This window comes from Dermacentor variabilis, chromosome 3, assembly GCF_050947875.1.
Source record: "Dermacentor variabilis isolate Ectoservices chromosome 3, ASM5094787v1, whole genome shotgun sequence".
NCBI lineage: Eukaryota > Metazoa > Arthropoda > Arachnida > Ixodida > Ixodidae > Dermacentor > Dermacentor variabilis.
In genome coordinates this window covers 128,554,553-128,571,649 of record NC_134570.1, presented here as the reverse complement: position 1 = coordinate 128,571,649, position 17,097 = coordinate 128,554,553, and the positions used below count along the sequence as shown (strand labels likewise).

The window sequence follows — 17,097 nt, the reverse complement described above, 5'->3', positions numbered from 1 at the left end:
TGTGACGCCACAATTCCGCCCTACGCGCGTGAAGTGCGAGAAGGTTGCGTGGCTCGGTGCTCTCGCAGATGGTTGCTAGGCGACGCGAGGCGGCGCGCAGTTGGGCTGAGTTTTCTGGCAATTCTCCACGGCGGAACTCCAGCTTAAGCAGCTCCGTTGTGAAAAACCTCGCACTCACCAAACCTCGTAGCCAAGACCCTGCGTAGTCCATCCCGACGCACGGTCGCATCTCACACAGATAACCAGTAAGGTCGGATCGCACCGCTCGCACCATTTTCAAGGGTTGTGCGCCGAGCATCGGGGAGGTAGCGTGGGTCTTGTGGTCTGGGGCTTGATCAGCATGAAGGGGCCCAGGTCGTGACGAAAGGCGAACCACGTAACGAGTAACAAAGAACGTTTAGTACATCGTTACGGAGCGGACAGCTCTACAAGCTCCTCACGGAGAGCGCGAAACAGCCATGCTTGCTCCAAGCTGAAGGATTAGACTGCCGGTGGGGGCGTGATTTATAAAGTCCGGTACGCCCATGCTCAGTCGAAGGAAACAGTGAATGGCCGCCGCTTGGTACATGTACGAAAGCTCGATGGTTCCTGTAACCGGCACTGGCCCAGCAGATAGAAAGGCACTGACGCTCACACACGCACACATAGACTGCGCTGGCGTATGTTTGCTTGCGGAGGAAATGAAAGAACGAATGCACGCAGGCTTAACCGCCGAGTTCGCTGAACGGACACAGTACGGCGGAGCCTAGGCAGAACATGAGGCCGCCGCGCGCGCCGCGGTGGAAGAAGGCCAGAATGCGCGCGCAAACGGCAGCGTCTTTTCGTCGTTGTGGCCTTCTAGGCTGGTTTATTTGACGGGCCGCTGGGCGTCCGGGATTGCCCGTTGCTTCGGCGGCGCGACATAAATTGTTCAACACAGGGGCCAGTCGTAACAGAACATACAGTTCACAGATGCAGTGTCTATCAGCTACCACTATCGTGCAGTAGCTGCTACATCGGCCAAATAGACCAATGTATAAATGACTGGCTGCTGGACCACGAAAGGTTGATGCACACGTCCATTGGCAGTGGTAGTGCCCTGTTGCGGGTGCGAATGCGCCAGTTTGTTAGAAAACTGCTTGAGTAGGGTAAGATGTTAGGTCCAGAGCATTGCAAAGATATGTGAGGTTTTCCTTACACGTATCACTGGGAACATTTGCGTTAGTGCCCCCATCCAGAGCATTATTAGTTAGTTAAACTGACTACTATGATTGTGAAACAATTGTCATCCTAGCGATGTCACGGGCACTTTCGTATTTGTGCGAGCAACATACACTCAGATTTATCTATTTTTCGCCTTTCGCATGACATCAGTATACGAGCAGTAAAGCTGGAGTGTTAGTAGTGCGCTGTCCTGTCGTCTCCTCTCCTACCTAATGAATTCTGTGCTAAATGAGGCTTTTTGTTGGTGAAAAACTTCTAGTTTAAAGCACAAACTAGCTACATGGCAGTTCGCAGCAAGGAGTGTTAGCGTCCTTTGAAAACACATCCACGAAGAAGGTGCAAAAGGACCACTTTAAAAAAAGAAGAGTGTAGTTATCATAAAGGCCAACGATTGGGTTCTTTCCTTTAAGATATATTTCAATACTGATCTTCAGGTACAAGTTCGCTATGTTACCTTGTCAATGAAGCAAAGCACAGTGGTGCTTCAATGTCGTGGGACCACTTCGGATGTGGATCAGCAACATAGCATGGTCTGCTTACACTTTCTCTGCAGGCCCAGCCATACCTACAGCAGCATAAAAACAAGTGAGCTCAGTGTCTCAAAATATCTGTACAAAAGTGAAAGTGTGAAGAATGCAACCTTCATGCAGAAATTGGAATCAAATGCAGGCATTGTGCCCGTAGCTAAGTTCACTTTGAGGAACAAAGTAAGCAAGGTAAGAAAGATGTTCGAAGGAGCGATCTATGTGAAAAAAAATTTATCGAAAGCCCCTTTTTCTGTCTCCGTTGTCCCCCTCATGCGTAGACAGCGATCTCACTGAGTGAACTGGACTTATCGCAGATATAGTGAAAACAAAGCATCACGCTAGGTCGGTCAATCCTGACGCCATTGTACATCATGCACGCTTACAATGGTTTTAATGTGTTCTGTAAGGATGGCCATCCTGCGTGCAGTGCAAAATTACAGCGTCAATAAGGCTAATAACATTACATGATACCACTAGCCAATAACTGCCCCAGAAGCATAACTTAGCATGTCTACCTGTAGGCCATCATTACACTTTGAAAACAAACCTTGTATGGCTTCTACCCAATTTTCTTCAACGCAGTACAAAGTTTAAGCATGTGCAGAAGCTTAATCAACCAGTGCGCCATAAAAATTACCCCTATAGATTCGTATCCATTTCAACCTTTAAAATAAACACTACAAAGTTCAGTACCACGTGTAGAACAAATCAGAGTGTTCTGGAATTGAATAAGCCTTTTTCATAGGTGCATAAATAATTTGCTCTGCGACTTGCATATGGGACTTTTGTACAGAATGAATACCCAGTACAAGAGTTGGTACTTGGGCAAGTTCGTAACAGTTTATTTCGATGGTGCTCGCAACGACAACATGCCAAGGAAATAAGCAACAGGCAGACAGTCAAAGAACGCTGCGCTCTTTCGCGCTGTCTGATCTTTACCTCTTGGATATGTGTGCACTATGATTGCCATGTCTCCCTGTCCCTTATATCTTTAGTATGTGTTCACTGAGAATAACATTGTAAGGAACTTAGTGAGCAGATACTGGAACAATAAAGACAATGAGCAAGAAACATGCCTTATGATACAGTACATCACCTTTTGGCCACACAATTTTCTACCAACGTCACAAACCTGGCACTGCTCTGAAAAGCACTTATTCGAGTTGCCGTGCAAAGCAACAGTTTGATTTGACATAAAAACTAACGACATTTGTTCAATTATTTGGACGAACTCGAGGTTATGTAGCACTGTGAAAACGTGTCATCCTTCAAAACAACCTTCCTTTATTGTAACAAATAATCATACAGTCAACTCCAAAGATCAAGCTGTAAGTATAACTATGCAACAGCCAACATGGTGAACCAATCTTAGGATGACTGTTGAGCTGAACCAAATGGCCGAAACATTCCCGACCAACTCAATATCTTTTGTAGACGACAGCATATGAGAATTAAAATGTACGAAAGCAAAGGTTTAGACTAGTGCTTTACTGCTGCGATCATTTGTCAGTGCTTCATAGAGCACAGTATGGTTGAGTTTACGGCGCAACATTATCATTACATCCTCTTTATGGCTTCTCAGGAACTGATTACAATGCATAGCAAGTGACGTGACATCTCTGAGCAGTTGAAAGATAGTGCTGAAGATTACATAGCATAAGCCATTGTTTAGATGCAAATGAACTTTCCGGCAGTATCATCTCAAGCTACGTCACTCAGACAAACCTTTAAAGGTACACTCAAGAGAAAAATAATCATTTGAGCGGCATTAGTAACTTACTCTACGGCAATACAAAAAATTACCCGACGATTACGATACTCTCTAATATGAAATTTGAGCGCAGCTCTATATGAGTTTACGCGATATATTCGTTGGCCCGGACAATCTGTCGCGGGCGGCACACTGCAAACGGAGTGAAGTGGGGCGCGATTGCCTCGCTAATCGGTAGATCTCAAGACAGAGCGCCTAGGTGACGTGTCGGCGCGATTTGCAGCAGCCGCCGCAGATAGACCTCCACTCTTGCAGCGCTTTGTTTCCATGTATGATATTGGTGGACGCGCTCCCCGTATGCCATCGGCGAACAGACGACGGCGTGCTACTCTGGCGCGATCTCGTAGCGGTCGTCGCCACAAAGCCCGTCTTGTGCAGCAATATGCTTTTCTTTCGCTTTCGCCATACCTTGCTCTTCCGCTTTCCGCATCGTGGTGCCGCTACAGCCCCTAACCCCTTTCCTCCTCGAGCTCTCTTTGCTAACGCCCTCTTTCTACCCCCGCTGCTCTTCGTGTTCGCTTTTTCATCCTTCGCTGTGCTCGATCACTCGGTTGCGCCGAGGGACTACGACTACGCGAAACGGAGGAACTGGTATCTAAGCGCTGCGCTCGAGAAGCAACTGCACTTACCAAAAGACGAGGCCGAAGAATGAAAGATGGTCCATGAACCCACAATGAAGTTCGAGCACCAGCTCAGCGTGATGTAATGAATTTTGAAGCAGTGTGCTAGGGGCGGTGTTACTTTTATTTTGGAAAATATTGACTATATTGCATTTTAATAGAGCCAAGAGCCTGAACTAAGCAATTTTCAAGCAAGCGAACTGAACCGCAGTAGCCAAAATACAAGAAAGTATGGTGGATTGCATGGTGGGGGGGGGGGGGTCGCCTGACGTGCAGGCGGTGACGTTCTGGCTCAAAATTCGAAAAATGGAACTGTGACCTTCATTTTATCTCCTAATAATTAAACTGTCGTCAAAAGACTTCACACAGAGAGAGTCCTCAAAGACTACTTAATCCGTCTAAACTGGTTTACTGTTTCGCTTTAGGGTTCATTTAACGCCATACCTCTAAGTGTAATGACCGAATTATGTGTCCCGAGTCACCCACATTCACACCACTTATATTTGTTCCTTAACCACTACAACTACAAAACGCCTTTGTATTCAATGCAACAACAAATTGAGCAACACAGGGTATTGTGAAGGGAGAAACTAGTGTGAGGCAACAGCGCAGGCTTAAATGGACTGACAACACATTTCTTAAGGACCCGTTTTTTTAGGCCACAATGAAACGCTCATCCTCGGAAGTAGCTATACCTGCACTGGTTCCAAAAGCGTGTAGAAATTTTGCGCGACAGAAATCTTGAATCAGAGCAATCTCACAAGAATTAAGAATCGCGACATCAGCAAAACTGAGAACTGAGAGCTACTTGTATAGCCTACCTCACCAATCGGAAAAGCAGAAGGATAGTTGGCTTCTGTGGAATTTATTTCAACGTTAAGTAACCATCCGCAAAGACGCTTTCCACAAATGAAATGCTGCTGTAACAACTTGTTGCACCTGTGGCGGCTGCGAATCCTATTACTCGCTAATCATAATGTGTGGCTGTGTTTTTCACATGGTTGCAAGTTCTGGAAGCTCCACTATGGCCTCTGAGAATGGGCTGCAGCGCGCACGGCTAGATCTCGGAGACCGTGGCGGCACTTTTCTACTCATAACTGAAGATGTAGATACGGATTGCAATTTACAGAAAATGTTATACAGGAAAAAAAATTACTGCGTTTCATTATTAAACAACATTGCAGTGAGGGCCTCGAAGGAACTTCGGCGGCATGACACACTCCTGTAACATGTGAAGGCGAAAGGCTGCTGCGCACGTGGTGAAGCATTAAGTTATCTGATTGGAGGGTTCGGACTTCTTGCAAGACATAGCGAGCTACAGTGTAAACTAGGCGTATCGCGTTGTCTTTCTTTCCGTCTTTCTTTTTTTTTCTTTTCTGTCTTCATTCATTTCAATCATTGCATCTTGCTTGCGCGAGTGTGAGACATTCCGGATTATGTTGATTTTTTTCAGGTATGATCCATTGTTGATTATATTTTTTGTACAACTCGTCAACCTTTTTCTATCACTGGACCTGATGCCGCTTTTTGAGTATGAAACTTTGCAACGAGCCGCTTAAGGCTTTCTCCTTTAAAAGACGAAGAGAAGCCGCAAACACTAATAGAAAGTCACATAATAGGGCATCCTATTTTGTGTCATGCTTTTGCCGCCTGAGGGCGTCAAAGGTGATTTTCCGCAGCCTAGGTGACCATTTATCCCCACCCCGTTCCCAAAGGGGCTGTCAATTAATGATAATTGTCGCTATTTGTTGTGATGTAATAAAAAGGCAAATCCTCGTCTAATGATGAAAACAGGGCTTGTTTCACTGAATACGAGACACAATCTTTCCATCAGCTATGCTATCTCGATTTACGCTCTTAAAGGTTGTCCATCCCTTTAAGATAAAACTGTCTTCGTGGCTTAAATGGACAAAGGAAAGGAAGCTTTGGCTGACGCTCATTATGGTGCTACCTAAAAAATTTGACAAGTTCCTGTTCAATCTCTGCTTATCCCAGAAGCTTGCGGATGACATAAACCTCGCTTTGTGCCACAATGGCGTGTATGCCAAAATAGAGTCGAAGGCTAGAAGTTGAGTGGTAGCACATATTTGAATCATCAAATTAAAATGTGTTATAATCTTGGTTTGCCGCTTTTAATAGTTTGTAACTTTCTCGACATAAATTACTATAACGTTATTTTTTTAAGAAAGCATGGCGTGCCTAAACCACACTTAGGTTAGAAAATATTGTTTCGGGTCCTCCTTAGGGGAGCTGCCCCCTCCGTGTTATTCACAACACAACACCTTGTTTCGGTGAAAATGTTATAGAAAATTGTATATTTAATATTGACCATCTTAAAATGCACCCAAGGTAGAACGTGACTACAACGCATCGCTATTTATTCAGGCATAGACACATAAGAAAAGTTCAGCAGTCTCCAGGAGCCGTGCACGTTAAATAGTTGAAAGAATAATAAGGACGTGAAGGTGAGAGCGATTCTTCTGCGATAAGAGAAACAATAGCAGATTTCAAGCTTTATCCTATGTCATATGCGGAAGAGCCGAGCGTGCCCAGCTTTCGGTTACATTCTTACTTGGGACCATTCCAACAGGCTGACCGACATGCCTAACCGGAATTTCGTTAGACCACATTTGCAGGATATTTAATGAAGTTGTCACACGCACACAGACAATATTACAACCGGCAATTTTTGTGGGATATAAGGAGACCAGCCTCAAGGTTGATAATGCACTGCACTCGGCAAGCCTTATAAACTTGCCACATTTAAAACTTATGCTTCATGGTTTGTTGCCGGCTTCTGTAATATAAATATTTTTTGTACATGATCCCCATAGGCTCTAGTTAGAGTATTCCGTGCGGCGGTAGGAAAAAAAATTCTGAAGAGGAACATTCTACAAAAGAAATCAGACAAAAGAAGAAAAACAATATATCCTCTGATACTTCGCCTATGTGTTCAGCAGCTAGCTTATAAAACTAAATCATTTAATAAAGCGTACAGAATTGTAGTGCTTTGCGAGACGGAATGCTCAATTCCAGGCTTGGAACAATTTTAAGCCACCTCTTGTGACTTTTCGTTCTGAGGTTCTTTTGTCAGTATTATGAGAATCAGTAACCCTCGCCCCTCCCCCCTCCAAAATAGAAAGAAAGAAGTTTAATACACAATTTTGACTGCTTAGGACAATACAATTAATAACACAGAATATGTGCCGGCGCAGATGTTATAAAAGAAGTGTACAAAAAAGCGTATTAATAAAGGTAAGCAAAGCGATTCTGTTTATGTCTCACAACACAGCCCCTAAAAATATTCGTCACAATACAGTCAGTATGGAGCGCATCATCTGTATTCACTCTACCCCCAACTATGTTTAAATCAGAGTAGGCTACTTATGTAAATCAGTTAAACTGAACGTAGGCGAAATTTTAAAATAACGATTCGGGTACACCAAAAGTGCAAGTTATGAATATGGCATCCATATCAAAAGTGTTGTAGATTGTGTCATAGCCGACAACCTGCAAACTTCATATTTTATAAAAATGTTGCCGTCACAGAATTCTTTGTTGAGGGGACAGCCCGAGTTTTCTTAAAGCTCGCTTTCAGCACCCACATTATTGAATACATACCTTATAATTCATTATGTAAATTTACATGCAGCACGCTGAGCAGCAGCGAACTTGAGAAACACGGGAAACCAACAACCTTGTATTTTGATCACAGGGAGGCTCGTTGCTTTTGCTCCTGGAAATTTAGACTGCTTCAAGAATTTATACAAACAAACTTCTCTAACACATGTGCACCCTCTAGTATGCTCCTTACAGGTTTTGCGTTGCCAATAAGAAAGCAGGGCAATTACGCTAACAATTAATTTTACATGCAATTTAGCAACCTCGTATCAACTATCTCTCAACAGCTTGAAATCATTTTAAACGAACATAACTTCATTGTCATAAAAATTATTGCAGCATTCGTAAAATTGTAGAATGTACCCAAATTAGTAAACATAAAAAATTCAGGAGAGTGGCCTGGTAAAAATTCACAAAAAAGCTCCACAACTCGTGTAAGTGGCAGTGTTCGTTTTGTACACACCTGGTCACTGCATGCAGATCAGATGCTTTGTCGGGCTGTTCAAGCAGCAGAAGTGCTGCAAGTTCCTGTGGGGGTCGTGTCGGAACCAGAGGCTCACATGTGAGCCAAAATCGTGAAATCCCTAGACAATGAGAAACGTTTAATTTTTTGTTGTCTCTGCTGAAACTGTAAACTTTTAAGAATATCCTGTTAGATTGTGAGAAGATCCTCAAACAGCCAGCTACATGAAGCTACATCTGATTTTTACATCACAGATGAACTGCAGCAATCATGAGCCTGCTATCAAAAGCTTCACACTGATGCGCATCTGTAGTAACTGAAATGCGAATTCTACTGTGAAGAAAATTCTTTAGAACATGAAAAGGGGTGTTCAAAAACCCAATTTCTTTGTGTGGTGCAACACAGCACTGCCCCAAACTACGATGCACTCAAAATGACAACAGACTCCTCCATTTTCAGGGGAGATTTAAAAAGGAGGTTTGGTATAAAAAATAATATTGCTGTTTTGAACTCGGCTTCTTTGCTAAATAACAAACCTTTACAAATACACGAAATGCACAGGACACCTAACACATGAAATGCAGGCTGTTTGCCGACACTGCATAAACAGAAGAATTTGCATACAAGCTGAAATCTGGCCATGCATCAGGCAGTGCAATGTGGTCATCTCGCGCGGCTGTTCGCTGTGAAGACGACACATCGACTTACCTCTGTAAGACCTATACGATTTGTCGCTGAGAAATAATACACACAAACAGTGACTTTCCTTGCTGAAATATTTTGTGCCTATTCATATCAAACAATCATTCCCGCTAGCATACCTCATAACTAGAACGAATGAATGATAGATAAAGCTCTTGGCTAGATCAATAGGTTTCAGCGCAATTTTTATGTAACTGTTGGATAATGCGCAGTGCGAAATGAACAACGAGCAATCGAAAAGTAAATTAATTATGTTTGTCGCTTTACGAATCGTCTTCTGACCCATACAACAAAGCTCACTTCACGAATGACAGACTAAAAGAATGCGCTGAACCGCCACATACCTTTCCAGGCGGACTCGGTGAACGCTCCTTCGTGTCCCAGGTAGACCGGCATAATACAGGTACCATGGAAAGGACTGTCGGTGCAGGATCCATCCGTCGTAAACATTGTAGAATTACGGATAAAATGCAGCACATGATAGCACGACTTACAACAAATTTTTCCGAGCACTGTGCCCCAAGGCTATCGCTGTATGAGTTCCAGATGCTTCTCATGAACCGGGAACAAAGACAGCGCAAACGGGCCATAATTACGTTGGTCGACACCGACGCACCGCATGAAAGATATGGCGAGCTATGTTATGTTTTAGCTATGTTTTATGATCATCATTGCATACAGAAAGCACCGCATTTTCTCAGCACAGCGTACACATATTTGAACTACCACATCGGCCGGCCTTAATGCAGCGCGCAAACACAGTGACAGAGAGAGGTAACAGAGCGATATACACACACAAAGAGAGGTAATTCCAATAATAGCTAGACCACCATCCTCCAATAATAATAATAATAATAATAATAATAATAATAATAATAATAATAGCCTGCCACGACCGAGTTTAGACGACAAAGAAAATCACGGCGTATTTGTTAGTGCTAGTCTCCGGAGGCGCCTCTTAGCTGCGGCTGGTTCTTATGCAGGACGAAGACAAAGTGATCTGAACAAGCGTAGCTTGTTGGCCTTGCTGCGATAGTTTTGTACTAGAGGAGGCTTAATTGTGCTTCTTGGAGGAGATGCCGTCCGAGGCGATGACAGACGGTGCGCCATCACTTGCGTCGAGGACGCCTCTTCGCACTGTATCCTGCAAGAATATAGTGTAAGGCTTGCCACGTGAACATGGAGATGTCCGTTTCCTGTTTCTCCAACAGCGTGCCAATGGACTCCGACAACGACTACACCTTCGTGGAGGGCAAGTGACTAAAAGGAAAATACCGTAAGACAACCAAAGACGGGAGGGAGCAGGGCCACAACGGACCGCCCACACCAACTCGCAGGATTGTGTTTGTGCCTCTCCACGTCTCTATAAGAATTTAAATTCTGTACACGGACACATTCTAAACAACTACCTTCGTAATGTGGCTACAAAAGGAATTGACACAGCGCGTTTGAACACCAATAAAAACGCAGTCACAGTGTAAGTAGCGAGACAGGCCGCCCTAGAAAAATTGAACACCGGGCGCACACAAGGATACATAGAAATCCGGTCGTTCGTCGCGCACAGTCGTGGTGCTAGGGCAGATGTTATGCCCAATGTTATGATTGACATCCGCGTCGGAGAGCTGCAAGGGCTTCTGTCTTCAAAAGTGAAGGTCATTGATTTTCACCGCTTCGATCACTCGACAAGCGTCAAGCTTTCTTTCGAAGGACACACGCTACCTGATCATGTCAAGGTGGGCTACGGGAGACACCTCGTGTGTCCTTATGTGCCCCGACGACTGCAATGTCACAAGTGCCTAAAGATAGGCCATGTCAGTGCTGTCTGCACAGGCCAGACAGCATGCCTCCGCTGTGCCGGCCGGCATAACGTATCTTCACGCACAATAAAAGAAATGAATTGCTCGAATTGCGATGAACTCCACGAGATCAACTCCAAGGATTGTCATAAAGAGAAAAAGGAGATAAAAATCCTGATCCAAATGAGCAAGACAAGTATGTCCTACAATGAGGCGGCAGCGTCAGTGCAACACCGGAGGGGACGAAGGCGTCGTCGCCGTGGACAAGCTGTAGGTCCAAACGAGAGCTCCAAGGTTCTAATTTAGCAGGTCCTACAGATGCTAGTTGAATCGACATGTACAGATCGCTCTAAACCATTGCTTTAAACCAGCCGTGCAAACCTGGTATCAAATGTATGACCACGCTTGCCGATACGCACACGGGCCTTAGATTGTCAGCGCGACCAGGGACAGTGCACTCAGATGTCACCATCATGCTCTGTCATCAAAGCCATGCTGCGACAAATAATCGACGCCCTGCATCTGCTACTGTCTGGTTTAAATACACCAGTGGCGCTAACGCCGACAAAATTATAATAGCTATAGAGAGAGAGAGAGAGAATCAACTTTTGTGCTGAGCCCTTAGTGACGGTTGGTGCGCGCTAGCACCAGATGGGGTGGAACCTTCTTCTCAGGTACCATATGCGTCCAGCAGTTCCTGGACCCTGGCCGCCAGCGCGAGCTACAGTCTCCGCGAAGAAAGCTGTGCTGTGCAGTGAAGCGTACATGAACGCGCTGCACAAGAACAGTATGCTGTGCTGTCCTCATATTCATCATACCACCCTCCTTCCTCATCGCATCATATGTCTGTTATTGCCCCGAAACCCGTCCCCAGCATGGAGTAGCAGGCTAGCGGGACTTCCCTCAGGCCGATCTCTCCCCCTTTCTGCCATCAAATATTCTCTCACTCTCCGTTATATTGACTGGCGGTCAAGTTCTATAACACGCGAGCATTCACTTTGCGACGATTTGGGCCGCGGCCGCACTCAGTAGCAGACCACACGAGCCGAGCTTTGCTCACAGCAATCAGCACTCTCGTGCGAAAATGTCGCAGGAGCCGACAGCTTCGTCGCAGCAGCCGACACCAGAGGGCAAAGCGCTCTGTTATTCCCTTTAATAGTGGACCACTTCGTGTACTTTATTTTTGTTTCCGATGACCGTTTCCCACAGGGTAAGTGTTAAAAGTTATCACTCGGTGCGACATGCGCCTTCTTGTATTCGGACTTTCTTGCATTACACAGCTGATATTATAGCGAATGAGTCTCGTCTAATCAGATAGCGTGCGCGACGCTAATACTGGTGTATATTCTGCGACATACGCAAGCACTAGGAATTGCGCTGGAATGTAGGATGAGTCACGCATAAGTGGCCGACGCGCTCGACCCGTAGTTCATATTTAGACGAACGACTACGGTGCTCCCCCCTTTGAACACGCTTTTTATATCGAAAGCCTTAGATGTCTATGTTGACGGCGCTCCTGTTGAAACTGCGCGTGACAAAAAATGGCCGACGCTACAAAGAGTATAAAAAAGATAAAGAAATACTCGAATTTACCTTACGCTTCTCAGGGTGGTTCCTGTAGAGAAAGTAAATTAGTGGTTTCGAAAAGAAAATTTCGTACACTTAGCTCTGGCCGGAAATCGAACCGGTGCCGCTGGGGTGCGGGACGAGCACAGTGCTCTAGGTGTCTGGCGTCCGAAAGGTGCGCCTAGTGCGTGCCGGCTTGCACATGTCACGTCGCAGCCATCTCACCAGCTAGTGCGCGCGTCATTGGGCGGCGCACGTGACTGCGGAGGAGGTGGCGCCGCGTCATGAGTAGGTAAGATTAGCGCGTTCATGACGTTTCCAGGTCCAAAAAACGGCATATTTTCGCATTCCCATACAGAAGGAGTCTCAAGTACCTGCCGAATATCAGTTTTAGTAATTGCTCTCGCACAAGGTGCTGCGCAGAAACGCGGTCGCGCGCATTCTGCGCATTGACGTCGCAGTCGGAGTGGTGGCGTCGGCGGCCGTCGGCGGCGGGCCATACAGGAGCCTGCACGCTCTTGCTGCTCGCCTGTACAGCTTCGGAAGTAAGCAACTGTGGAAGAAGCGCGTGCCGCTGCGTGGTAGCTAAAGGATTGCCTTAGTTCCACAAGTGTTCTTCCCTATGCGGTTCGTTGTATCTTGCAAGAAATCTAGCCCCGATTGTACAACTTGATGCATTACCAATATGTCTTACAAAGAAGTGCAACGTCGATCGTATAACGGCGTGTATTACCATGTGTGCAGCAGGCTTTCTCCTTTTTCTGTTACAAGAGTGTAACAGCTTCCGAATTTTTATAGTTTGTTTTGCTGAGCAAAGTTCGCCCAATCAGGAGTTCAGTCTTGAACTAACCCTCCGGCAGTGGTATCAGAGGAACAAGCAGATAAGCGCTTCGTTCGTCTCAGTCACGTCCCGTTGTCAAGAGCTGTTTCTCGTTTTCTTCAGACAGGTACCAACCCAACCCAATTCAGCACGTTATTGCGTGATTAAAATGTACTGTATAAGCCACTGCCGTGAGGCAATTCACAAGCGTGTTAGTATAAGCATAACACAACGTTTCTCCACTTTCCTTACAACTGCTCTTCGTTCGTCTGCACGGCAAGACAAGCTTTTCAGTCTTATTAGCACCCACGCAAACTAAACAACTCAATTGCATTTTGGTCGTTCACACTTCCCTAAACGGCACCAGTTATGCACCGTGCATGCAAGCAGCAACAAATGAGAAAATGACGCTCACCTACGAAAGGGGCCTTTGCTAAGAGTGCTGGTCCACATAGGGCGCCCAGAATGGTATACCCTGCTGCAAGTTTTTCGATTCCCAAATACTGGGCCATCAAAACACTGTGCATGGTAATGGCACAGCCGAGGAATAAGGCCACGCCTAGACACGCCACTAGCAGGACCCAGTAGGAGTCGCAGAATGGCAGTGACACAACGCACAAGCCAAGGAGAAAGTAGTTCAATATGATTAACGTCGACCGCTGCAGGATCCCACGATCAGTGAAAATAGGAAGGACAACCCTTCCCACGAGATCCGTGATAGACGTGTAGGTGATAAAAGACACGGTGTCCTCCAGGGGCATCCCTTTGTCCATGGCGAAGTCCACGATCGTGGAGAAGAAAATGTCGTAGTTGAAGCAGAACGCTAGCCACGTGATCACGAGAACATACACCATGGGACACTTGAGCACTCCGAGAATGTTTCTTAGCATTATCACAGTGGCGGAAACGTTTTCCCCATGCTTTGAATCCGCTGTGAATATCGATGGCCTCCTTGTCCCCTGTGCGCCCTTTCTCCTCTTGATTCTGTCTCTCTTAACCCATGGTGGCTCTTGGAAGGCGAGACTCACGGCGACCAAGTTCATGAGAACGGCACCAAACAGCAGCAGGCTGCCTCGGAAGCCGTAGGTCTCTCTAAAGTACAGCAGCAGATGGGTGAAGATGAACGCAGAGGCAGTGGATCCGGCGAACATGATGCCGTTGGCGGCTCCACGGTACCGCTCGAAGTACATGCTGATGAGGACCTGCAGCATGGTTATCACCATGCCAAGGCCCACACCTGCAAATAGCACGAGCAAAACAATGTCATGAAACCAATACGACACTATGAGAGAATCTGCAGCACAAATGTTGTCTGGCTACACACAAAACAGTTCCTTGTCTGTATACACGTAGAGAAGTCCTTCGCGGAATTATACGTTCAAATTTCCATTGACCGGCCTTGTTCACAGGCATAGCTTTCTGCAACAAGTCCATAGACATGCACGGTGACATACTCAAGGTGGTTTATGTATATCACTTGCTCCCCATTTTCAAAACTTCCGTAGCCACTTCACTAACCTCCTGTGGCATACCAGAACCTTATACGGGATGCGACCGACATTACGATACGCAAGCAAATGGTGCGGGGACGGGGAGGCACTGTATAAAGAACATGGAGGCAGAATAGAACAAAGAACATAACTCAGTGAAGAGAACGGTTAAAATTCAGTGGTTTAACTTCGCTCGTTTACGCGCATGTATTTACACGTTGATAAATATAGTGATCACTCATTCACAGTCGCCCACTTTTGCTTTTTTTCTAGCAATGCACTAACTGGTCCTGACACTGCTGTCCCGCCATTCATCAACGCTCACTTGTGCTCACGAACACTTACTGAGACCAGCCGCAGTGGCCCAGCGGATATGGAATAACGCTGGTGAGCTCTAGTACGCGGCTTTTATCTAGTCCACTTCGGCTGCATTTTGTTGGAAGCGAAATGCTTAAACACCCATGGTATCGAGAATAAAAAACAACCTAGCTTTTAGGTAGCTTGGCTAAGTTGTTTTTAGGTTTTGCGAGGTTATGCTAGGTTTTGCTAAGTTGTTGGTAGGCTCGGCTAAGTCGTGTCTAGGTTCTTCGAGGTAATTATAGAATTTGCGAAGTTGTTTCTAGGTTTTGCGAGGTTGTTGTCTCGGCGGGCTTGAGGCTGAAAGGTCCCGAGCAGTCGCTGGCTGTGATCACTTTCTCGGTGACGCCGAGCGTTCAAGCGCCGATACTTGTGTTCCGGATCGCTTTGACCACGACACTTCAATTCTTACTTAGCAGTAAGGGGCTCTTCCTTGTAAGCCACTTCTTCGGGCGTCCGCAATTTGCTCCGTCTCCCATGGCAGCAGCACGTACGCACGGAGTGGAAGAGGCGAGAGGTGTGTCGCTTGCCGGCTTCTTTTTTATTGCGACAGCGTGCGTTTTGGCATAAAGAAATATTTAAACGTTTAGATAGACGCCGGATTCTTGGAAGAAGTCCACCAATTTCCCGTGGTGGGGCCCCAAGATCCAACTGTTTACATCTGGCAGCCGGCCTGGGGGTGGTACACATCGAAGCAGGTGTTTCTGGCGGAGGGCATGTAGAGAGGGGCAATTCCACAGGAGGTGCCCAATGTCCACCTAGCAGACGGGAGCGGGACAGAAGGGGCAGGAATCGCTGATGGAGACACGGTACTGTGCCGACCACGACTAGGTTACCGCAGGGGTGAAGGCGACACGGAGACGTAACCTTCGTAGCAAGACTTCTCTCCAGCGCGCTAAGCCGCCAGGGAGGTCGGTGCCGCACGGTGAGAGAAGTGCTCGCGTGGTGCGCCGAAGGTGTTCTTTTTCTGTGAGGAGCCTTGCCTCCGGAGAGGTGTGGGCTAATTGAAGTGGATGAGAAGTTTTGTTATGACTTGCTGCATCCACTAAGGCTTGTGTGGGATGTGCATTGCGACGCATCCATTTTACACGTACTGTAACGAGTAATTTCTCAACTGTGTACTGAATCTCCTGCGCCAAAACGTCGCAATTCAGAACAAGCCACAGACAACGGATGGCAGCTGAGGTATCGGTGAAGATGTCGATGTGCCTACTAGACGGCGGAAGCAGCGGAAAGAGGATGGATATTGCGTCTCAGATTGCCAAGAGCTCAGCCTGTGTCGAGGGCCAGGCAGGGGAGCAAGCATACGAGCAGCTTGCTATTTATGACAATATTTCCGGACAACCGATTACCGTGGTGACGCCATGATCACTCACGCTAGCCTCGACATACGCTACATGTCTGGAGGAAGAGCTCGCACTCGTAGTTGATGAGCTATTTGCTATTATACTCGACTCACTCAGGTGGCCAACGGATCGAGTCTGTATGCGAGTCAGAGGCCGATTGTCCGTAACTTGCTGATAAAGCCATGGTGGTCGTGCCAGGCAGGTGTCACAGGGCATCACTGAACCGTCTGCCATATACTTCTCAAGAGGGGCGGCTTCAGGGATATCATGGAACTTTCCGGAACTAGCTCGGTGACGCTGATGGACCAGTTCATCTAGCGCATTTATGTGCGCTTCGGCCTGGAGTGCGTGAATAGGCGTAATTTGTGGGAGGCCCGTAATAACCCGCATTGCTGCTCGATTGATAGATTCTAAGCGGTCCCACTCTGCTCGTGTCATGTGGTGAAACTGGGCTTGGTATATCAATCTTGGCTGCAGCACAGTACGTATGAGGAGGCGGGCGATGGTGCTTGTGGCAGCACCTTATTTTGAGAAATCCCTCGAATGAGCTGCATTTGGGATGTCTTCTGACGTGCTGTGCGAATTAGGGGTCCGGCGGAGCCGGAATCGTACAGGTCCAGACCGAGGACTCGGAGTGAGTTGACGACTGAAATTCTGCTTCCGTGCAAGAGAAGGGTGATATGGGTGGCGTTAAACGTACGGCGGCCGCGCGCATTCGCGATCGAAAGCAGAGCCGTCTTTTGAGGCGACAACGTGAGTCCAACAAAAGAACACCATTGATCTATGTAAAAGCGAGCTGTAACCTTGTGGCTTGA

The 17,097-nt window shown here is 46.6% G+C and overlaps 1 protein-coding gene across 4 annotated transcripts in view; it reads right to left on the bottom strand.

Moving 5' to 3' along the window:
- The window catches only part of LOC142576277 (monocarboxylate transporter 12-like), a 166,419-nt gene that overhangs the window by 29,248 nt on the left and 120,074 nt on the right, over window positions 1-17,097 (bottom strand). For 2 of the 4 annotated variants that reach the window (XM_075686330.1, XM_075686329.1), the window contains 4 exons: window positions 13,505-14,326; window positions 9,252-9,325; window positions 8,206-8,326; window positions 1,658-1,768 (listed from right to left, as the gene is read on the bottom strand). In XM_075686330.1, coding sequence (XP_075542445.1) covers window positions 8,210-8,326; window positions 9,252-9,325; window positions 13,505-14,326 — 1,013 coding nt within the window. In that variant the 3' untranslated portion in view covers window positions 1,658-1,768; window positions 8,206-8,209. Of the gene's footprint in view, window positions 1-1,657; window positions 1,769-8,205; window positions 8,327-9,251; window positions 9,326-13,504; window positions 14,327-17,097 lie in introns of those variants that run through there. The other 2 variants (XR_012826819.1, XM_075686331.1) reach the window with 2 other exon arrangements.